At 42.6% G+C, this 17,210-nt stretch overlaps 1 protein-coding gene across 5 annotated transcripts in view; it reads left to right on the top strand.

Moving 5' to 3' along the window:
* kif13ba (kinesin family member 13Ba) overlaps positions 1 to 17,210 on the top strand; it is an 83,925-nt gene that overhangs the window by 19,720 nt on the left and 46,995 nt on the right. For all 5 annotated transcript variants that reach the window (XM_061765389.1, XM_061765392.1, XM_061765388.1 and 2 more), the window contains exons 3-8: positions 13,297 to 13,309; positions 13,488 to 13,548; positions 13,640 to 13,732; positions 14,267 to 14,447; positions 15,869 to 15,956; positions 16,689 to 16,823. In XM_061765389.1, coding sequence (XP_061621373.1) covers positions 13,297 to 13,309; positions 13,488 to 13,548; positions 13,640 to 13,732; positions 14,267 to 14,447; positions 15,869 to 15,956; positions 16,689 to 16,823 — 571 coding nt within the window. The remainder of the gene's footprint in view (positions 1 to 13,296; positions 13,310 to 13,487; positions 13,549 to 13,639; positions 13,733 to 14,266; positions 14,448 to 15,868; positions 15,957 to 16,688; positions 16,824 to 17,210) is intronic.

Here is a 17,210-nt window from a genome sequence, read left to right as displayed (position 1 = left end):
AATAGGATTTTCTATTGAGTGTAAGCATTAAGCTGGCGATGTTTCTAAAACCAATTGTGTGTATGAAATTTGTGTAATTCTTTTTGTGTTTTTAGTTTCACAGTAAACGGTGTCAATAAACAGCTTAAAGCACGCTCAGGGAGGACAGAATATCATACGTGACATATGTTATTCTGCCCTCAAGTAACACAGGTGCTTTTACAACACAGGAGCGCGCATATACACACCACGCTGTTCAGTACATTAATCTGAAAATTTTGTTTGACTATAATTTTTATGTTCATGAGAAGCCAAAATCAAAATCGGGATTAAAAAAATGTTTTAATCACCAAGCCCTATCAAATAGGTGCGCCTCACTTCCGCCTCCTTCCCTCGCATAGATGACAGTAAGGGCGTTGTGCCCGTCGAAAGGGGAGGGAATAATGGTACTGTCCAGGGGCCCTGAGCATTTGGGGGGGGGGGCTCCCCCTCCACCCTGTTGACAAAGAATTTCTGGACGGAAAGGTTTTTGCAGCGGGCCCCTTCCATTAAGGTGCTGTAAGGGGGCCCGTGGTCTGGTGCTACTCCCCTGCCTGTGCGTCTCTTTAGTTTCAACATTCAAATAAGCGGCTCCCTGAGGCAGAGAAAATCCATCACCCCTAAAATACGTTGTATCTAGTATATCTATGCCACAGACATATAGTGACACGTACAACAATTTAATTCTCTTCCAATATGTGGCAGAAGTTACAGTTAACCTGTGTATCTACCTGTGTATCTACAACAGAATAATAGCTTTGTGTTCCCAATTTGTAAATACATATGTGAGTAAATTGGGAAAAGATCATACTTATTTCAGTATTCATACCTTTTGGGGTATTTTTGTGCTGAGAGATTTTGCTAATATGAAATATGCTCCTTGGCTCAGTAAAAGTTGGGAAACACTGGTCTATTATTATGTATGATTCCCATTTTCCCCTCGTTGTGCCATCAGTATTTCTGTAATCGCCCACCGGTTGCCCCGGTACGCACTTGACAGCCCACTACCAATGCAGAGATATTTTTAAAACAGCCAGTCTGAACCGCAAAAGCTCTGAAGGGGACAAAGTTTAATCATCCCTCCGTCCCTAATGAGATGGCTAAATCAACAGCCCGAAGTGCAAATCATCTGTGTCGGAAGAAAGGATCTTGTGACTGGTGGAGCAGACCAAAATAAATACATACATAAATAAATAAATAAATAAATAAGTGTATGAGGCAGAGTTTGAGGCCTTGGGCTGGAAGAAAGACAGAGGCCAGACAATTGCACATAAAAAAGAGCCTGTCTTCCTCCCACTGCCTTGCCTTCCTCCCTTTTTTCTTAGCTCTTCCGTTTCCGAGGCAACAACACATGGGCAAGGGAGCCGGTTAGGTTAACTCTGGGTCGCCTCCAGTGACTGTGAAGCCCCTTTCCTTCAGCGTTCGAAGTCCATGGACTCTTTCACTGGAGCATCTGTCGACCATAAAAATTCTCCCGGTGACTTTTATGTGGAGGCCTGAACAAGACCGTAGCTGTAGTTTCTTCGGCCGCCTGTGGGGCTGACAAAAGGCCGAGGAAGCAGCGAGAGCACTTGTCATCGCCGCACAGATGCCTCTTTTTTTTTTTTTGTGCCTCTATGAAATTTGCATAAAGGAAGGAAAAAGGTCTTCCTCTGCATTTACTCTTCGCCAGAAAGTGAGGGATTGAGCTATGATGTTGCAGGTGGACGTTGGGACAGCTGCACCACCAAGTTGCCTTTTATCAGAAAATATGTCGACGTGATGTTTTTAAGCTAATAAACCAACATGTTACCACTTTTATAAAAAATAAAAAACTGAACACACTGTGGGTATGCAGAAGATAAAACTTTGTCGATATAGCAACAGTCAACTATGGTATAGCCTCTTTGACACTGGCCATCTGAGCTCTCTTTCCCTACACGCAATGTTGTATGTAAAGTGGGATACAAACATTCTTAACTGTTTTTTTTTAAATTTTATTTTAGATATGAGAGACCGCAGACATTACAACGAAAAACTCGACCATTGATCTTATAGTGTGTAGTATACGTCAGGTGATCAACACAGCACAACACACAAGTAACCATATCAGTGTTGACCAGACTCATAAACACCCAATACTCACGTCTCCTTCCTCGTTGTGTTGAAAGCATTAGCGCATTTTGTACCTGGGCCTTCAGTTGGGATCTACCTGACCTAATATACCTCTTAATACAACCACTATCATATTGCAATTATAGAAGCATAAATACGATACAAAAATCCAATATAACAGCCCACAACTGTGCCATGTACATCATCTGGAACAGTTCACAATCAATATTTATCATAGAACATGACAAAAACATTACAAATTTAAACGCAATACTGTACATTATTCTCAGCAGAGATCCTGATTATTACATGTATTAATGTGTGCAGATCGCTACAGAGATGTTTTTCTAGTCAGACTTGGCTAGCTCTGACCAACCAATCAGAGGACGGAAAATTGCTGACGTTATTTGGGCCAGCTCCCAGGTCCTGTGAGGTGAATTTGAAATCTGATTGGTTAAAGAAACAGACCAATTGTTAATATAGTTTAGGTTGCATCGCCCAGCACGAGGGATTCAATAGTCCCTGGGGTGATTAGATTGACATGGCAACACAAGAGGCTTGAAGGTCCATTTACTTTGCGGCCCTTCGTTTTTCCTTCTGATGTAGGAAAACAAAAAAAGGGAAATGACCCTATTTCCGTTTTTTTGTTTTGGTGTATTTAAAAAAAGGGAAACCGTATTTTCAGTTGTTTTGTTTTGATATATGTAAAGAAAAAACAGAAAACACGTCTCACCTTTTTCTCAAGCTTTCTTTATGCGGCTTTGCCTTGACCCTGAAGTCGTCCTTATTCTGCTGCTTTCACGCTGACATCCACCTTCGGACATTTTCTCTGAAAGTCTGTAACGATTTTACCCAAAGTTGTGCCGTTGGTTTTTAACTCCACTGTCAAGTTGGCATAGCGGTCTAAAGCCATGTTCAGAAGTCCCGGAGAATAGAGGCTTCGAAAGAGACGCAAAAGCTAATGATATCAATGGAGGGAGCCATAGATATGAACACTAGATATGCCAGAGTCCGCCTAATTGCCCTAATGGCGGCCATGTTTGGGAGGTCGTCATTCCCCTAGAAGGCACATGGAATAGACATGCCTGGCTTAGCGACACAATCAGCGCGTAGCTCACGTGTTTCGGGTCAAGGCAAAGTCGCATAAAGCAAGTTTGAGGAAAAAAAAAAAGTGTCATATTTTTTTCCCGACATTTTAAATAAATTCCGAGTTAGAACATCAGATAAAAGCTTGTTTTTCAATTTCCAATTTTCAAATTCGAAACAGGAGACGGCTCGTTTCCTGATTTTTGTTTAGATACATCACAACAAAAATACAAAAACAGGGTCATTTCCTGTTTTTTGTTTTCCTACATCAGCATTAGAAACAAATGGCCGCAAAGCACACAGACTTTTGAATCTGGTTGGACAAAAAAAAAAAAAAAAGTCATCATCCACATACACATACTGGAAGCAGTGCAGCCAAGAGGACAAATGAGAGTAGACTATTGGGAATATATTAATATAATTTCATGGAACAAATATTTCAATTTAAATTGAAAGCAATTTTTGTTTCATACATACACACATTTACCCTATTTTCACGACCATAAGGTGCACCGTATTAACAGGTGCAGTCTCAGTTACGGGGTCTGTTTCTGTATTTAACACATACATAAGGCGCACCGTATTATTGGGCGCAGGCATGGTAAAACATACGCTAGCTTAAAACATATGGTAGCATGCATGCACGCTAAAACATAGGCTAGCATGCATGCTAGCCTATGTTTTTAAAAAGGCAGCGGGAGCAAAACTGAGTTTGGTTGTACTTTATTGAAGTATTTAACAATGTACTCACGTTATTTTTTTGATAAATCCTCATTCACAAATCCATCAAAGTCCTCATCTTCTGTATCCGAAATGAACAGCTGGGCAAGTTCTCCATCAAACACGCCGGGTTCCCTCTCGTCATTTTCGGAGTCAGTCTCGTTGCCGGGGGGCTGTTCAGCAATGATGCCGGCGTTTTCCTGCTTCCTCCACTTGCGAACCATGGATTCGTTGATCTTGAATTCTCTCGCGGCTGCTCGATTCCCATGTTCCTCCGCGTAACTGATAGCTTGCAGTTTAATCTGTGCTTCATAAGCGTGCCTCTTCGTAGGTGCCATTGTCGGGGGTCCTTAGCCAAACCGATGTTGTTTTGCACAATGCACATACCGGCGCTATATATCTACTGGGGGCGTGCCTTTAGTGTCTTCTTTCACACGCACCCTTCCCCGTTTAACGTCCGCATGCTGTCCTCAGTCACGTCCGCCTTTCCTCTATAAAAGGAGCGTGTCGGCAGGAAATGCTCCCAGTCAGTCAAGCAGAGTGCTCATCAAAGTCACACAACAACATTTACAGATTTTGGAACTCGGTGCACACATAAGGCGCGCCACATTATACGACGCACCCTCCATTTTGGAGGAAATTTAAGACCTTTAAGTGCACCTTATGGTCGTGAAAATACGTTACACATTTCATACATCACTCCAGACAACAGCGCTGCCGTCATCTAATTATCTGCGGTGTCCCTGTGGGAACAGTTCCAAAAATTTTCATCTACAGTATACAAATAAGAAACAGATCTTGTGCTCTAATTGCCAATTTTTTCATAACCTATTGGGTTTGTCATTATTATAATTATTAATTTGAGCTGGATTATCCCTGAAATGAACTTTTGATCTGACTGGACTACATCTAGTGGGTTTTGTTTGAAAGGGTCAAAGCAGCAGCCAAGTGCTGATTCCCGCTCGGTAAGTTGGTTCTGGTAGTTGGTGACTGGTCGAGTGGCCTACAAGTGCATTAGCACAGATTTGCTTTGTTCAGAATCAGAATCAGAATCATCTTTATTTGCCAAGTATGTCCAAAACACACAAGGAATTTGTCTCCGGTAGTTGGAGCCGCTCTAGTACAACAGACAGTCAATTTACAGAACACTTTGGAGACATAAAGACATTGACAAAAAACAACAACAAACAACAATTGTGCAAAAAGATGCAGAGTCCTCAGTTCGAATGGCTAATATCGCAATAGTCCGGTGCAATGACCATTGTGCAAAGGGCACTGAGACTTCAAGGAGTGTATGCGGTTTAAAGTGACGAGTACTGCGATAATCTGGGACAATGGTTGTGCAAATGTTACAGATACTCCTCAATCAGTGTGCAAATGGAGCAGATGCTACTCTGGCATGAGTGGCCACTGTATGCAAATAGTGCAGCACGGCGAGACAACTACAGTGAGTGCACGAGTAATACATAATACAGAAATGTGACAACGAACTCAAGTCAAAAAATTGCCAGCTTGTTGTAATGGAATTGTAAGTTAGCTGTTCAAGAAGTTGATTGCAAGAGGGAAGAAGCTGTTGGAATGTCTACTAGTTCTAGTTTGCATTGATCGGTAGCGCCTACCTGAGGGAAGGAGCTGGAAGAGCTGGTGACCAGGGTGGGGAGGGTCCGAGAGGATTTTGCACGCCCTTGTCTTAGTTCTGGCAGCGTGCAAGTCCTCAAGGGTGGGTAGGGGGGTACCGACAATCCTTTCAGCAGTTTTGATTGTCCGTTGCAGTCGGAGTTTGTCCTTTTTTGTAGCAGCACCAAACCAGACTGTGATGGAAGAACACAGGACTGATTCGATGACCGCTGTGTAGAACTGTCTCAGCAGCTCCGGTGACAGGCCATGCTTTCTCAGAAGCCGCAGGAAGTACATCCTCTGCTGGGCCTTTTTGAGGACGGAGTTGATGTTGGTCGCCCACTTCAGGTCCTGGGAGATTGTAATTCCCAGGAACTTGAAGGTCTCGACGGTTGACACAAGGCAGCTGGACAGCGTGAGGGGCAGCTGTGGCGAAGGATGCCTCGTGAAGTCCACGATCATCTCTACAGTCTTGAGCGTGTTCAGCTCCAGGTTGTGTCGGCCGCACCACAGCTCCAGCCGCTCCGCTTCCTGTCGATATGCAGACTCGTCACCGTCCTTGATGAGGCCGATGACAGTGGTGTCATCTGCAAACTTCAGGAGTTTGACAGTCGGGTTCGCTGAGGTGCAGTCGTTCGTGTAGAGAGAGAAGAGCAGCGGAGAGAGGACACAACCTTGGGGCGCCCCAGTGCTGATGTTGCGTGTGGATGAGGTGGCCTCCCCCAGCCTGACCTGCTGTGTCCTGCCCGTCAGAAAGCTGTAAATCCACTGGCAGATGGCAGGTGAGACGCTGAGCTGGAGAAGCTTGGATGAAAGGAGTTCAGGGATGATGGTGTTGAACGCTGAGCTGAAGTCCACGAACAGGATCCTCGCATAGGTCCCTGCACTGTCGAGGTGTTCTAGGATGAAGTGCAGTCCCATGTTGACTGCATCATCCGCAGATCTGTTCGCTTGGTAGGCAAACTGCAGGGGGTCCAGCAGGGGACCTGTGACACTCTTGAGGTGGTCCAGCACAAGACGTTCAAAGGACTTCATGACCACAGATGTCAAAGCGACAGGCCTGTAGTCATTCAGACCCGAGATTGCAGGTTTCTTGGGGACTGGGATGATGGTGGAGCGTTTGAAGCAGGATGGAACTTCGTACATTTCCAGTGATCTGTTGAAGATCTGAGTGAAGACTGGCGCGAGCTGGTCCGCGCAGACTTTGAGGCAGGATGGAGACACGTGGTCCGGGCCTGCCGCTTTGTTAATCTTTTGTTGTTTGAAGATGCGTCTCACATCCTGTTCATGGATGGTTAACGCAGAGGTCAGAGGTGTGATTGTGGTCGCGGGTGCGGCCGGGTTGGTGTGTGGTGTGAAACTGTCCTTTTCAAATCTGCAGTAGAAGGTATTCAAGTCGTTGGCTAGTGTGCTATTATTCTCAGCTTGGGGGGATCGTTGCTTGTAATTAGTCAGCGACTGGAATGCATGCCAGACTGATGCCAGACTGATCAGTGACTGGTCTTAGAACCCACCATTCTGTCCATCATAAATGGACAAAATAGGTCGCGTGAAGCCAGTTTGTGTAATCCTGCCGACGGACAGACAGACAGAGTTTAAAAATGAGAAATTGATTTTGGCCACCAAATTTTTTGGATTCTTCTTTGCTCTGTGCTTCTGTCTCCCCCTGGGATCAGTGTCAGATAATTCTTCATGCAGCTGACAGACAAACTGCTGTCTTCCAGTTATTTTGATGATGGCCATTTGTCAGTTGTACAACAACTGTGCAGACTGAACTCATTCTTTCTGGTAGTGTTTCCAGCGGGCCAGTCTTCCGTTCTTCACCCTGTAGACAACCAACTTGCTTTCTAATCGTAATGAACTGTTTTACCCACACTAAACTTCATGATACAGTAGACGCTGTGTCAGTCTCACTCCCCTACTTTTAGACATACTTGGATACGTAGAAATGTCATAATTATAAAACCTATTAAATCACAAGAGGAACCGGAAGGCGAATACGCTGGTACATTTTGGTTGCCGCTTCTCCATCCTAAATGTTTCTTTTTAGTTTGTTAATGGTTTACTTTCATTTGGATTAATAGCCGTATCATGGCCGAAGGTGAAACCTGGCCAGGCTTTCGCTTATCTCGGTGCGGTTGGCTCTCTCCTTTTTCGTGCCAGCTAGCTAGCTCCCTCAACTCGCCGGCGAGCTCTCGTCAGCATCCAACCTGATGGTTCGGGCGGACGACTCTCTGCCATGGTGTGGTTGTCCTGCGCCACCTTCGGCTCTTTTCCATCTGCAATGCGGTAGTTGTTCATGTTGATTTCTTCCATTCATCTGTCATGGCTGACGTCCATCTCCAATGTTGCGTCTGTTTGGCTCCTCGGGCTTAGCGATCGGACGCATTCTTTCGTCATCCTTACTGCGTCTGACAAGACCGGAAACTTGTCCACAATTTTACCAGGCTGGACGTCTTCCCGTCTCTGTGCTTTGATTGGGGGTTGGACAGACTCCTACATGCTCACTCTTACTGTTTTTATTTCTGTGTTGTATGTAAAGCGTCTTTTACTGAATGTTGTTAAAAGAAAAGGTGATGTAACACAGTGGTAAACATGACCCTGTCCCAGCTTTTTTGGAACGTGTTGCAGCCATAAAAGTTAATGATTTGCTAAAAACAATGAAGTTTATCAGTTTGAACATTAAATATGTTGTCTTTGTAGTGTATTCAATTAAATATAGGTTGAACATTAGTTGAAAATCTTTGTATTCTGTTTTTATTTATGTTTAACACAATGTCCCAACTTCATTGGAATTTTTAACACATCTTGATGTAAATACCATGAAATAAAAGCTAGTATTGAACTTTTCTCATATTCATCTCTTGATCTGAAACCCCAATGTCTTTAGTACACAATAAAACAAAGGAATTGACCTTGCCGTTCCAATACTTTGGGAGGTGACTGTATGCTATATAATACTTATTTAATAATTTGATCTTTTATTTAGATTTATTTAGATTAAGACTAGTGTTTTCCAACCTTTGCTGAGCCAAGGCACTATTTTGCATTAGAAATACCTCATGGTAAACCCATCCATCCATTTTCTGAGCCGCTTCTCCTCACTAGGGTCGAGGGCCCATGGTAAACCACTAAACAAAAATATAATGAAAAGTATCAAAGTTGTTTGTGAATAAAAAGCTGATATATTTGCAGGAAGCCATGACCTATTCTGTTGGATGAATGGGAACAGGTGGATACACCTTTATTTATTGCACCTTTTTCCATCCAGTGGAAGAGAATTTAATTGTTCTTCCTGTCACAATATGCCGCTGATATAAATAGAACAACAAATACTTCTGATTAATGAAAAATAATTTAAATAATACAAATAATAATAATAATAATAAGGCTGTGAAGATATACAGTACTTTCAATATATTTAAAAAAAAGTAAGTGTAAAAATTAAATTAGGAATATTATTATAATATATTATTATGCAAGAATAAATAATTCCTAAGAGTCAATGTGTACCGAACTGAACCGAAAACCATGACAACAAAACCGATACACGGACCAAATCGTTCCACCCCTCGTGTCGGGTGTTAAAGGTCACATTCTTTAAATGGTATTGCGGTGTCTCACCTGACATGACTCACATACTTGCCTCCTAAGGCAAGACATTGTGGGGTTGACTGTAATATGGCAGCTTCTTTATGCATTCTGCTGCTATTATTATTAAGCGTGGTGTCTCATCCACGCCAACTCTGCTTCAGTTTACGTTCCAGTCTCAGGTCTCCCTGGCCTCCACTCCTCATTACTCCCCATGCAGCCGTGAATGGTGCAGTCCCAGCAAAAGAGGGGCTGATGAAAGAACAATGTAAGAACAGTGGCAAAAGGGAGGGTGGAAGCATCCATGCATTAAGATATTTTCTAAATGACGGTGATGAGAGTGGAGGAGCAGGCCCACAGCTCTCCGACCACCTAATTCTCACTACTCATTTGCGTTTGGGGCGGGTGATGACTTATTTCTTTAATGGATGCACAAAGCAAATTGTAAGCAACTTATTCCATTTGTGTGCAGCATAATAGCTAAATGCTGCTTCACCATGTTTGCTTTGGACTCCGTGCTCCACTCTTTGACCTGAGTCTGTAGATCTCAGAGCCCGACTGGGTTTATATTCCATTAGCATTTCTTTCATGTATTCAGGACCTAAACCATTTAGTGATGTATAGACCAGTAGCAGAACTTTAAAATCCATTCTAAAGCTGACTGGGAACCAGTGTAGAGACTTTAGAATTGGACTCATATGCTCTGACCTCTTTGTTCTGGTCAGAACCCGAGCTGCAGCATTGGGGGAGTCCAGTCAGAAGACCATTACAATCGTCAGGTCTACTTGAGATAAAAGCATGCTTCTGCTTGGCACATGCAAGCCTTCAAGATATGTTCTTCAGCTGGTAGAAGGCAGTTTTAGTTATTGATATGACTGTTGACAGTCAGGTCCGAATCTATCAGTACACCAAAGTTTCGGACTTGGTCTTTAGTTTTTAAAGAGAGTGACTCCAGGTATTTACTAACAGCAATCCTCTTTATTGCCAAAAACAATTCTGTCAGTTTTGTTGTGGTTTAATTATTCATCCAGTTATTTATCGGTTTTAGACAGTCACACAACACCTCAATTGAACTGTAGTCATCTGGAGACACTGCTGGATATAAGTGTGTGTCATCTGCAGAGCTACAAGGGCGAAGTCTTCTCACACGCTGTCTTCAAAGCTGTCGTGACAGCTGTCATCACAGCAAACGTCAAAAACCTGCCACGCTCTCAAAGGCCCTCACATTAGTCAAAAAGAAACAATGTCAACGACCTGTGAATTTTTATTTCTATTTTTTTAAACAGATTGCACTAGTGGTACAATTTCAAAGTTTTATTGTGCCATTATAAAAAAAAACCTTTCTGTACCAGTAATTAGCAATCAGGATTTTTTAGTAACATTTGCATCATGGTGTTACTGTAAAGATAATGTAACCAGCACCACCATACCATATAATACAACTAAAATATTGGCCCTTGTGTTAATCATGAGTTTTAATAACTGTTTTCACAAGTAGGCCCTGGATCCAAGAAGCAAATCCAACTCTTCCTTTCTCATTGTGCTGTCATAAAACCTTTATTAACTGTACAGGAAATATTTTAACATTGTCAACATTATTAGTTTAAAAAGAAAGTCACCACCATTTATCCATACATACATCAGAATCAGAATCAGAATCATCTTTATTTGCCAAGTATGTCCAAAACACACAAGGAATTTGTCTCTGGTAGTTGGAGCCGCTCTAGTACAACAGACAGTCAATTTACAGAACACTTTGGAGACATAAAGACATTGACAAAAAACAACAACAAACAACAATTGTGCAAAAAGATGCAGAGTCCTCTAGCACTTAGAGCAGTTCGAATGACATCCATTTTCTACCGCTTATCCGAGGTCGGGTTGCGTGGGCAGTAGCTTTAGCAGGGAAGCCCAGACTTCCCTCTCCCCAGCCACTTCATCCAGCTCTTCCGGGGGGATCCCGAGGCGTTCCCAGGCCAACCGAAGGACATAGTTGCTCCAGCGTGTCCTGGGTCGTCCCCGGGGTCTCCTCCCGGTGGGACGTGCCCGGAACACCTCACCAGGGAGGCGTCCGGGAGGCATCCGTATCAGATGCCCCAGCCACCTCATCTGGCGCCTCTCGATGCGGAGGAGCAGCGACTCTACTCTGAGATCCTCCCGGATGACCGAGCTTCTCACCCTATCTCTAAGGGAGAGCCCAGACACCCTGCGGAGGAAACTCATTTCGGCCGCTTGTATCCGGGGTCGTAGATCGACCGGTAAATTGATTCGGCTTAGCTCCTTCTTTACCACAACGGACCGATACAAAGTCGGCATCACTGCAGACGCTGCACCGCTCTGCCTGTCGATCTCCCGTTCCATTCTTCCCTCACTCGTGAACAAGACCCCAAGATACTTGAACTCCTCCACTTGGGGCAGGATCTCATCCCCGACCTGGAGAGGGCACGCCACCCTTTTCCGACTGAGGACCATGGTCTCACATTTGGAGGTGCTGATTTTCATCCCAGCCGCTTCACGCTCGAACGGCTCCAGTGAGAGTTGGAGGTCACGGCTTGATGAAGCCAACAGAACCACATCATCTGCAAAAAGCAGAGATGAAATATCCGACTTACTGCCGGATATGCGGACCAAACTCTGACTCCGGTCGTACAAGGACCAAACAGCCCGTATCAGGGGGTTCGGTACCCCATACTCCCGAAGCACCCTCCACAGGACTCCCCGAGGGACACAGTCGAACGCCTTCTCCAAGTCCACAAAACACATGTAGACTGGTTGGGCGAACTCCCATGCACCCTCGAGGACCCTGCCGAGGGTGTAGAGCTGGTCCACTGTTCCACGGCCAGGATGAAAACCACACTGCTCCTCCTGTATCTGAGATTCGACTTCACCACCATTTACCACAACAAAAATATCAGGCATAGTTTTAGCATTGAACAAACTCATGATTCATGAACACACATGATTCTTTTGAACTTTTTTCATTAGTGGGTTCAGCTACGCCGCCCCCAAGCCATATAAATACTTTATATAAATTATCACAGATTGTTTTACGATAATGCTTAACTATATTTATAATTTATCATGTGCCCGGGTGAAAAAGCGAAGCTTGTGGCCATAATGTACGCGAATGGCACGTACCTCGCTGGGTATGCTCAAATGAATGGGAGCCAGTGATCCTCTATAAAAAATATCCACACTATCGCTTTTATTCTCACTCACGTCCACTCTCTTCAGCAACCCGCTTGTTCATTAACTATTAATATATTTTTTTATGGTTTAATAAATGTGATAAAGTACAACATACTGTATGTGCAGCTTCAAACGCCTATGCAGGCCGATTTAGGGCGTCCATATATCCTATCGCTCAATGTGCGGGGGGTGGGTCGGCAACTCGCTTTATCTATTTATTTGCAATGATCTGGTCAAATCAGGTTCGCGCAGTGTGCAGCAGGCTTTAGACACCAGGAAACTGTTGTAAAACGACAAAAAAATGGGTAGTAAGTATCTTTGAAATACACCTCACAAGCCAATTAGAATAGATGCAAATAAGCCCACTGTCAGCTGTTTTTATTGAATGCGAGAAAATTGCATATGCCTGTAGGGTTTTGCACACAGACATGCTACATAGTGTTAGCTTCCAACACTCCCACTCAAGTAATACATTACATTTGTGCATCTATAAAGTGGTTCAGGTATATTCTATTAACACTATATTAGGTGAATAATGTTCATTCCGGACAAGTTCTTGCGTGTCTGCTTTACTATACATAGTAGATAGGATAAATTAATATGATATTATAGATATTCAGATCATCTTCGCTCATTTAAGTCACTTTCAGTTCTTATCACAAACTACCTCCAGCTATGCAAACCCTTGTACCATCCCCCAGGACCCAGCCCCTGCTGCTACCCTACCACACTGCCCTGAAGATAAACACACAAAAGTTGGTTGACATGACAAGCAATCAGGAAGTAAACACACACACACACACACGCAAAGGTCAATTAAATGTGTGGTCGGTGCCTCGAGCTATTTTTGGTTCTCATCTTCAAGCGACACACAATTGTGATTCTCTGCTGTAAATAAGTACCGTACCCTCGCTAATATGCCTAAAATTTCATCTCTCTCTTTTTCCACATGCACTTTTACCTCCCGTGCGACATCACCAGGAATCAGTCCAAGGTAATGGCGACTTTTTGACTGCGTCAGCAGTGAGCTCTCTTTTGCCGTTTGTGAGTCATTGCCGGCCTTAAAAAAAAAAAGTACATGGTTTTGTTGGAGTGACTGCCTTATTAGCTTTGTGTTGTACATTCGCACCATCGCAACCATTTATTTACATCTCCCTCTGTGTGCCCTCCAGGTTTTTGCCTACGACTACTGCTTTTGGTCCATGGATGAATCGGACAAAGAGAAATTCGCTGGTTGGTTTGCCCAAAACATCCCTGGCACATATTATCATAAATCTTGATATATAAAAGACTGAAATCAAGTACAACATGCATGTCTCTCCAGGTCAGGAGGTGGTTTTTCAGTGCCTTGGGGAGAGTCTTCTTCATAACGCCTTCCTTGGCTACAATGCCTGTATCTTTGCCTATGGACAAACTGGTAAGTTACTGAACTGCAGATTTGGCGAGGCTGTCAATTAATGATTCTTTATTGAAATCATATCTCTTGCAATATAAGTCAAATTAAGCTGGAGTGTGTGACTGTAGTGGAATGGCAAAAATGGAAGCAGACTGGGTGGAACTAAGTAATTATGGACACGCACAATATTGTGGCGCGACCACATAACGTTAATAGCCGTGAAAGACACATTATTTTGTTGAACGACTTAAGGGACATGGACCCTCGTGAGTATAAGCGTTACGGAAAATGAATGGTTGGATACATAAACAGCATCATCTAGTTTTTTATGTAAGGTCAGAATCAGTAACATCTGATCAAGGTACACTTTTAGATCAGCGTTGAGCTTTTGCCTCGTGAATTTTGTAGGTCACAACATACCTGTAGACCGTAAGCCTTGTTGGAAGTATATGTTCTCTGTCTCACTTTAATGTGTTGAAATGTATTTTTGGAAGGCGTTCCTCTAGCCTTTCTAAATGAAAAGTCACCTTCCTTCTCATGTTTATGTATGTATAGGTTCCGGAAAGTCCTACACTATGATGGGTTCGGGGGACCAGCCGGGCCTCATCCCTCGACTTTGTAGCGCTTTGTTTGACCGCACGCAGAAGGAGCAGCGTGAGCAGGAGAAGTTCACTGTGGAGGTCTCCTACATGGAGATCTACAACGAAAAGGTCCGCGATCTGCTGGACCCCAAAGGGTACGTCCTCAACTGCAATGGTGTTAAACAGCCTCCACTTTTTCTTTGTGTTGACAACAGGAGAGGGTACTTCCTGGAGCCTTAATGTTGGCCTATGATCATAATTCAATTAAATTACATTAAAAAAGAAATAAATATGTTTTTCAATAAAATACCATTAAACCTAATACCATTTAATGCAATTTTATTTAATGTGGTTTTAACTACCTTAATAAATTCAATTTCATTTAAAAAACATTTGTTGGGGGCTCAAACTGTCACTCAACCTCCATTACATCTACCTACAATGTTTTAAGTCATATTTTAACATTCTTAACTTTGATACAAGTGTGAAATTATTTTTTAAGACTCTCAGCAAACATTTAATGATGATAAGTTAGCATCTGCTTGGCAAAATAAATTATGGCAAAATAAATTATTTGCTAAGCAGCCAGAGCCTTTTCCTGGAGTCAGTTAAAGTTCTGGTTCTGTGGTTATCGTCACCTTTGTCTTTGTCGTCACTGCAAAAAGTGTAACGAAAAAAAGGGAGATAACGCCATTTACAGTTTACCCATGGAGAGTACCAGCACCAGAGTCTCTGTCTGCTCATTTAGTGTGAATTGATATTTTTATTTATTTTTAATATATTGTGATAAAACCAATAATAGCCATACTTTTAGTCATGATAATCTTTGACACTTTCAGTCCCACTGCAACAATAAATAACAGATAATAGTGATCATTTTGCTCATGATAATCGTTTCATCTCTAATCTCATTGTATTATAAGCAATTGTGATAGTAATGTAATTTGGAGCATGTATTTTTTTTTCTTGATAACTGATAATCGTGATTATTTTGATCATGATTTTCATTTCATCCCTAGTCCCACTTTAACAATAAACAGACTTTGTCGGCACTTGTGATCCCCCCCCCCCCCCCTTATTATGGTGATAATGCCAATAATTGTGACAATTTTGGTAATTATAATCATTTTATCTGTGGTTCCACTGTAACAAGAACACCAAGCTTGAGTCAGCATTTGTGCTTTTCACGTAATTCAGCATCTGCCCTATTGTAAAATCTTTGAACATGAGAAGTTTATGAAAGTGATAGACGCCGGATAAGTGGTCACTGGTTTAAGAGGTTGTCCCTGTTGGAGTTCAGGTCATTTCCAGCACTAAATCAGCAACTGGCCTGTTGCTAATGACCCAACCTTTGACTTGGCTGGACCTTTAAACTCTTTGCCTGTTAGGGCCGAGGAAGAGCAGACCATCTGACAACCATATGTGCTTTGCTGGTGATTAAGTTCTCAGTCTGAATCGGGGTTAGAGAGCACGGGCTGACGTTGTATGGTCGGAACTGTGAGAATCTGGATGAAAGACAAAGTTTTCATTGGTCACCATTTTTAAATTTTTTTTAATTTATTTTATTTTTTTGCAGGGGCAGACAAACGCTGAGAGTGAGAGAACATAAAGTGTTGGGTCCATACGTGGACGGCCTCTCACGGCTAGCTGTGGCTAGCTACAAGGTGAACTTACTATACGTTTCTTTGAATTGTTTTTTATTCGCGTAAATTCAAAGTTTCATGATTAGTTTGAGGATTTGCCATGAAAAGTGGGGTGTGAGGGCCTATTCATTACTGCCTGCAACTTCAATTATTATTCTTTCAACAAATGAGTCACCTGGAAACTCGCCAATTATTCGAAGTGTATTCTGGTGAAAACAAATTTATTTTGGGACTTCCAAAACAAACCTGCAAGCACTCTTAGTCGCACTCTCTGGAAAGTTGGAAAACATTTGCTCCCACCTCCAGTCTGACTGATCAGCACTAAATTGGGTGGGCATGTGTATCATAACAAGACTCATGAAAAAGTTTCTAGGACCCATAACCAATGGGGAATTGGAAGTTTGACATTTTGCTTTGGATGAGTTCCAAAACTCGTACTTTGGCTATGGAATACACCCAAATGAAAGCCATTCAGAATCAGAAAATTGAGAAAATTTTGCCTCCACCGTCTAATGTGGGCAGAGAATGGTACAATTGAGTATTTTGAGGATTCAACGTTAAAACATGGGTTCAAATGTTCATTCATTGCTGTTTGCAGCTTTAATTTCATTTTCATTATGGCTTTTTAATCGAGACATCATCAATGAGCATCTTTTAACAGCTAATGCTTTTTTATATATTACTGTATGTAATGTAGTGTATTATAGAAAACAAAAAAGTTTACTTAAGATTAAATGATTCAATCATTGACAGGACATCGAGGTGCTGATGTCAGAGGGCAATAAATCTCGCACCGTCGCTGCCACAAACATGAACGAGGAGAGCAGTCGATCGCACGGCGTATTCAACATAATTCTGACGCACACCATGACGGATGTCCAGTCTGGGGTAAGACTCATACTCTCGCAAAGATGCAGACCCAGACACGCACGCACACACACACACACGACCTTTGAAACATGTTAAACATCTCAATATTTCTGGACCGTGCCATCACTTAACTATTGACTCGGGCCCAAATGGTTATTTAAATGCACAGGTGTAGAATTGGAAACACAGTAAACAATAAGTGAGTACTGCTTCGTGCAGTTTCATTTTGAATTAAAAAAATATATATATCATTGTAAATATTGCAGAACCACATGAAGTGTCAAAAGCATATGGCTTATCATGCACACCAGAGGCAGAGCTACACTGTGTTTGTTTACAGAGTACACATGTGGCTAGAGCACAAATCAGTTTCACTTCCTGTCCCTTAAATCATATATTGCAAAT

This window comes from Phyllopteryx taeniolatus, chromosome 2 (assembly GCF_024500385.1).
Source record: "Phyllopteryx taeniolatus isolate TA_2022b chromosome 2, UOR_Ptae_1.2, whole genome shotgun sequence".
NCBI lineage: Eukaryota > Metazoa > Chordata > Actinopteri > Syngnathiformes > Syngnathidae > Phyllopteryx > Phyllopteryx taeniolatus.
The sequence above is the reverse complement of the archived record's forward strand: the minus strand, read 5'-3'. Positions and strand labels throughout refer to the sequence as shown.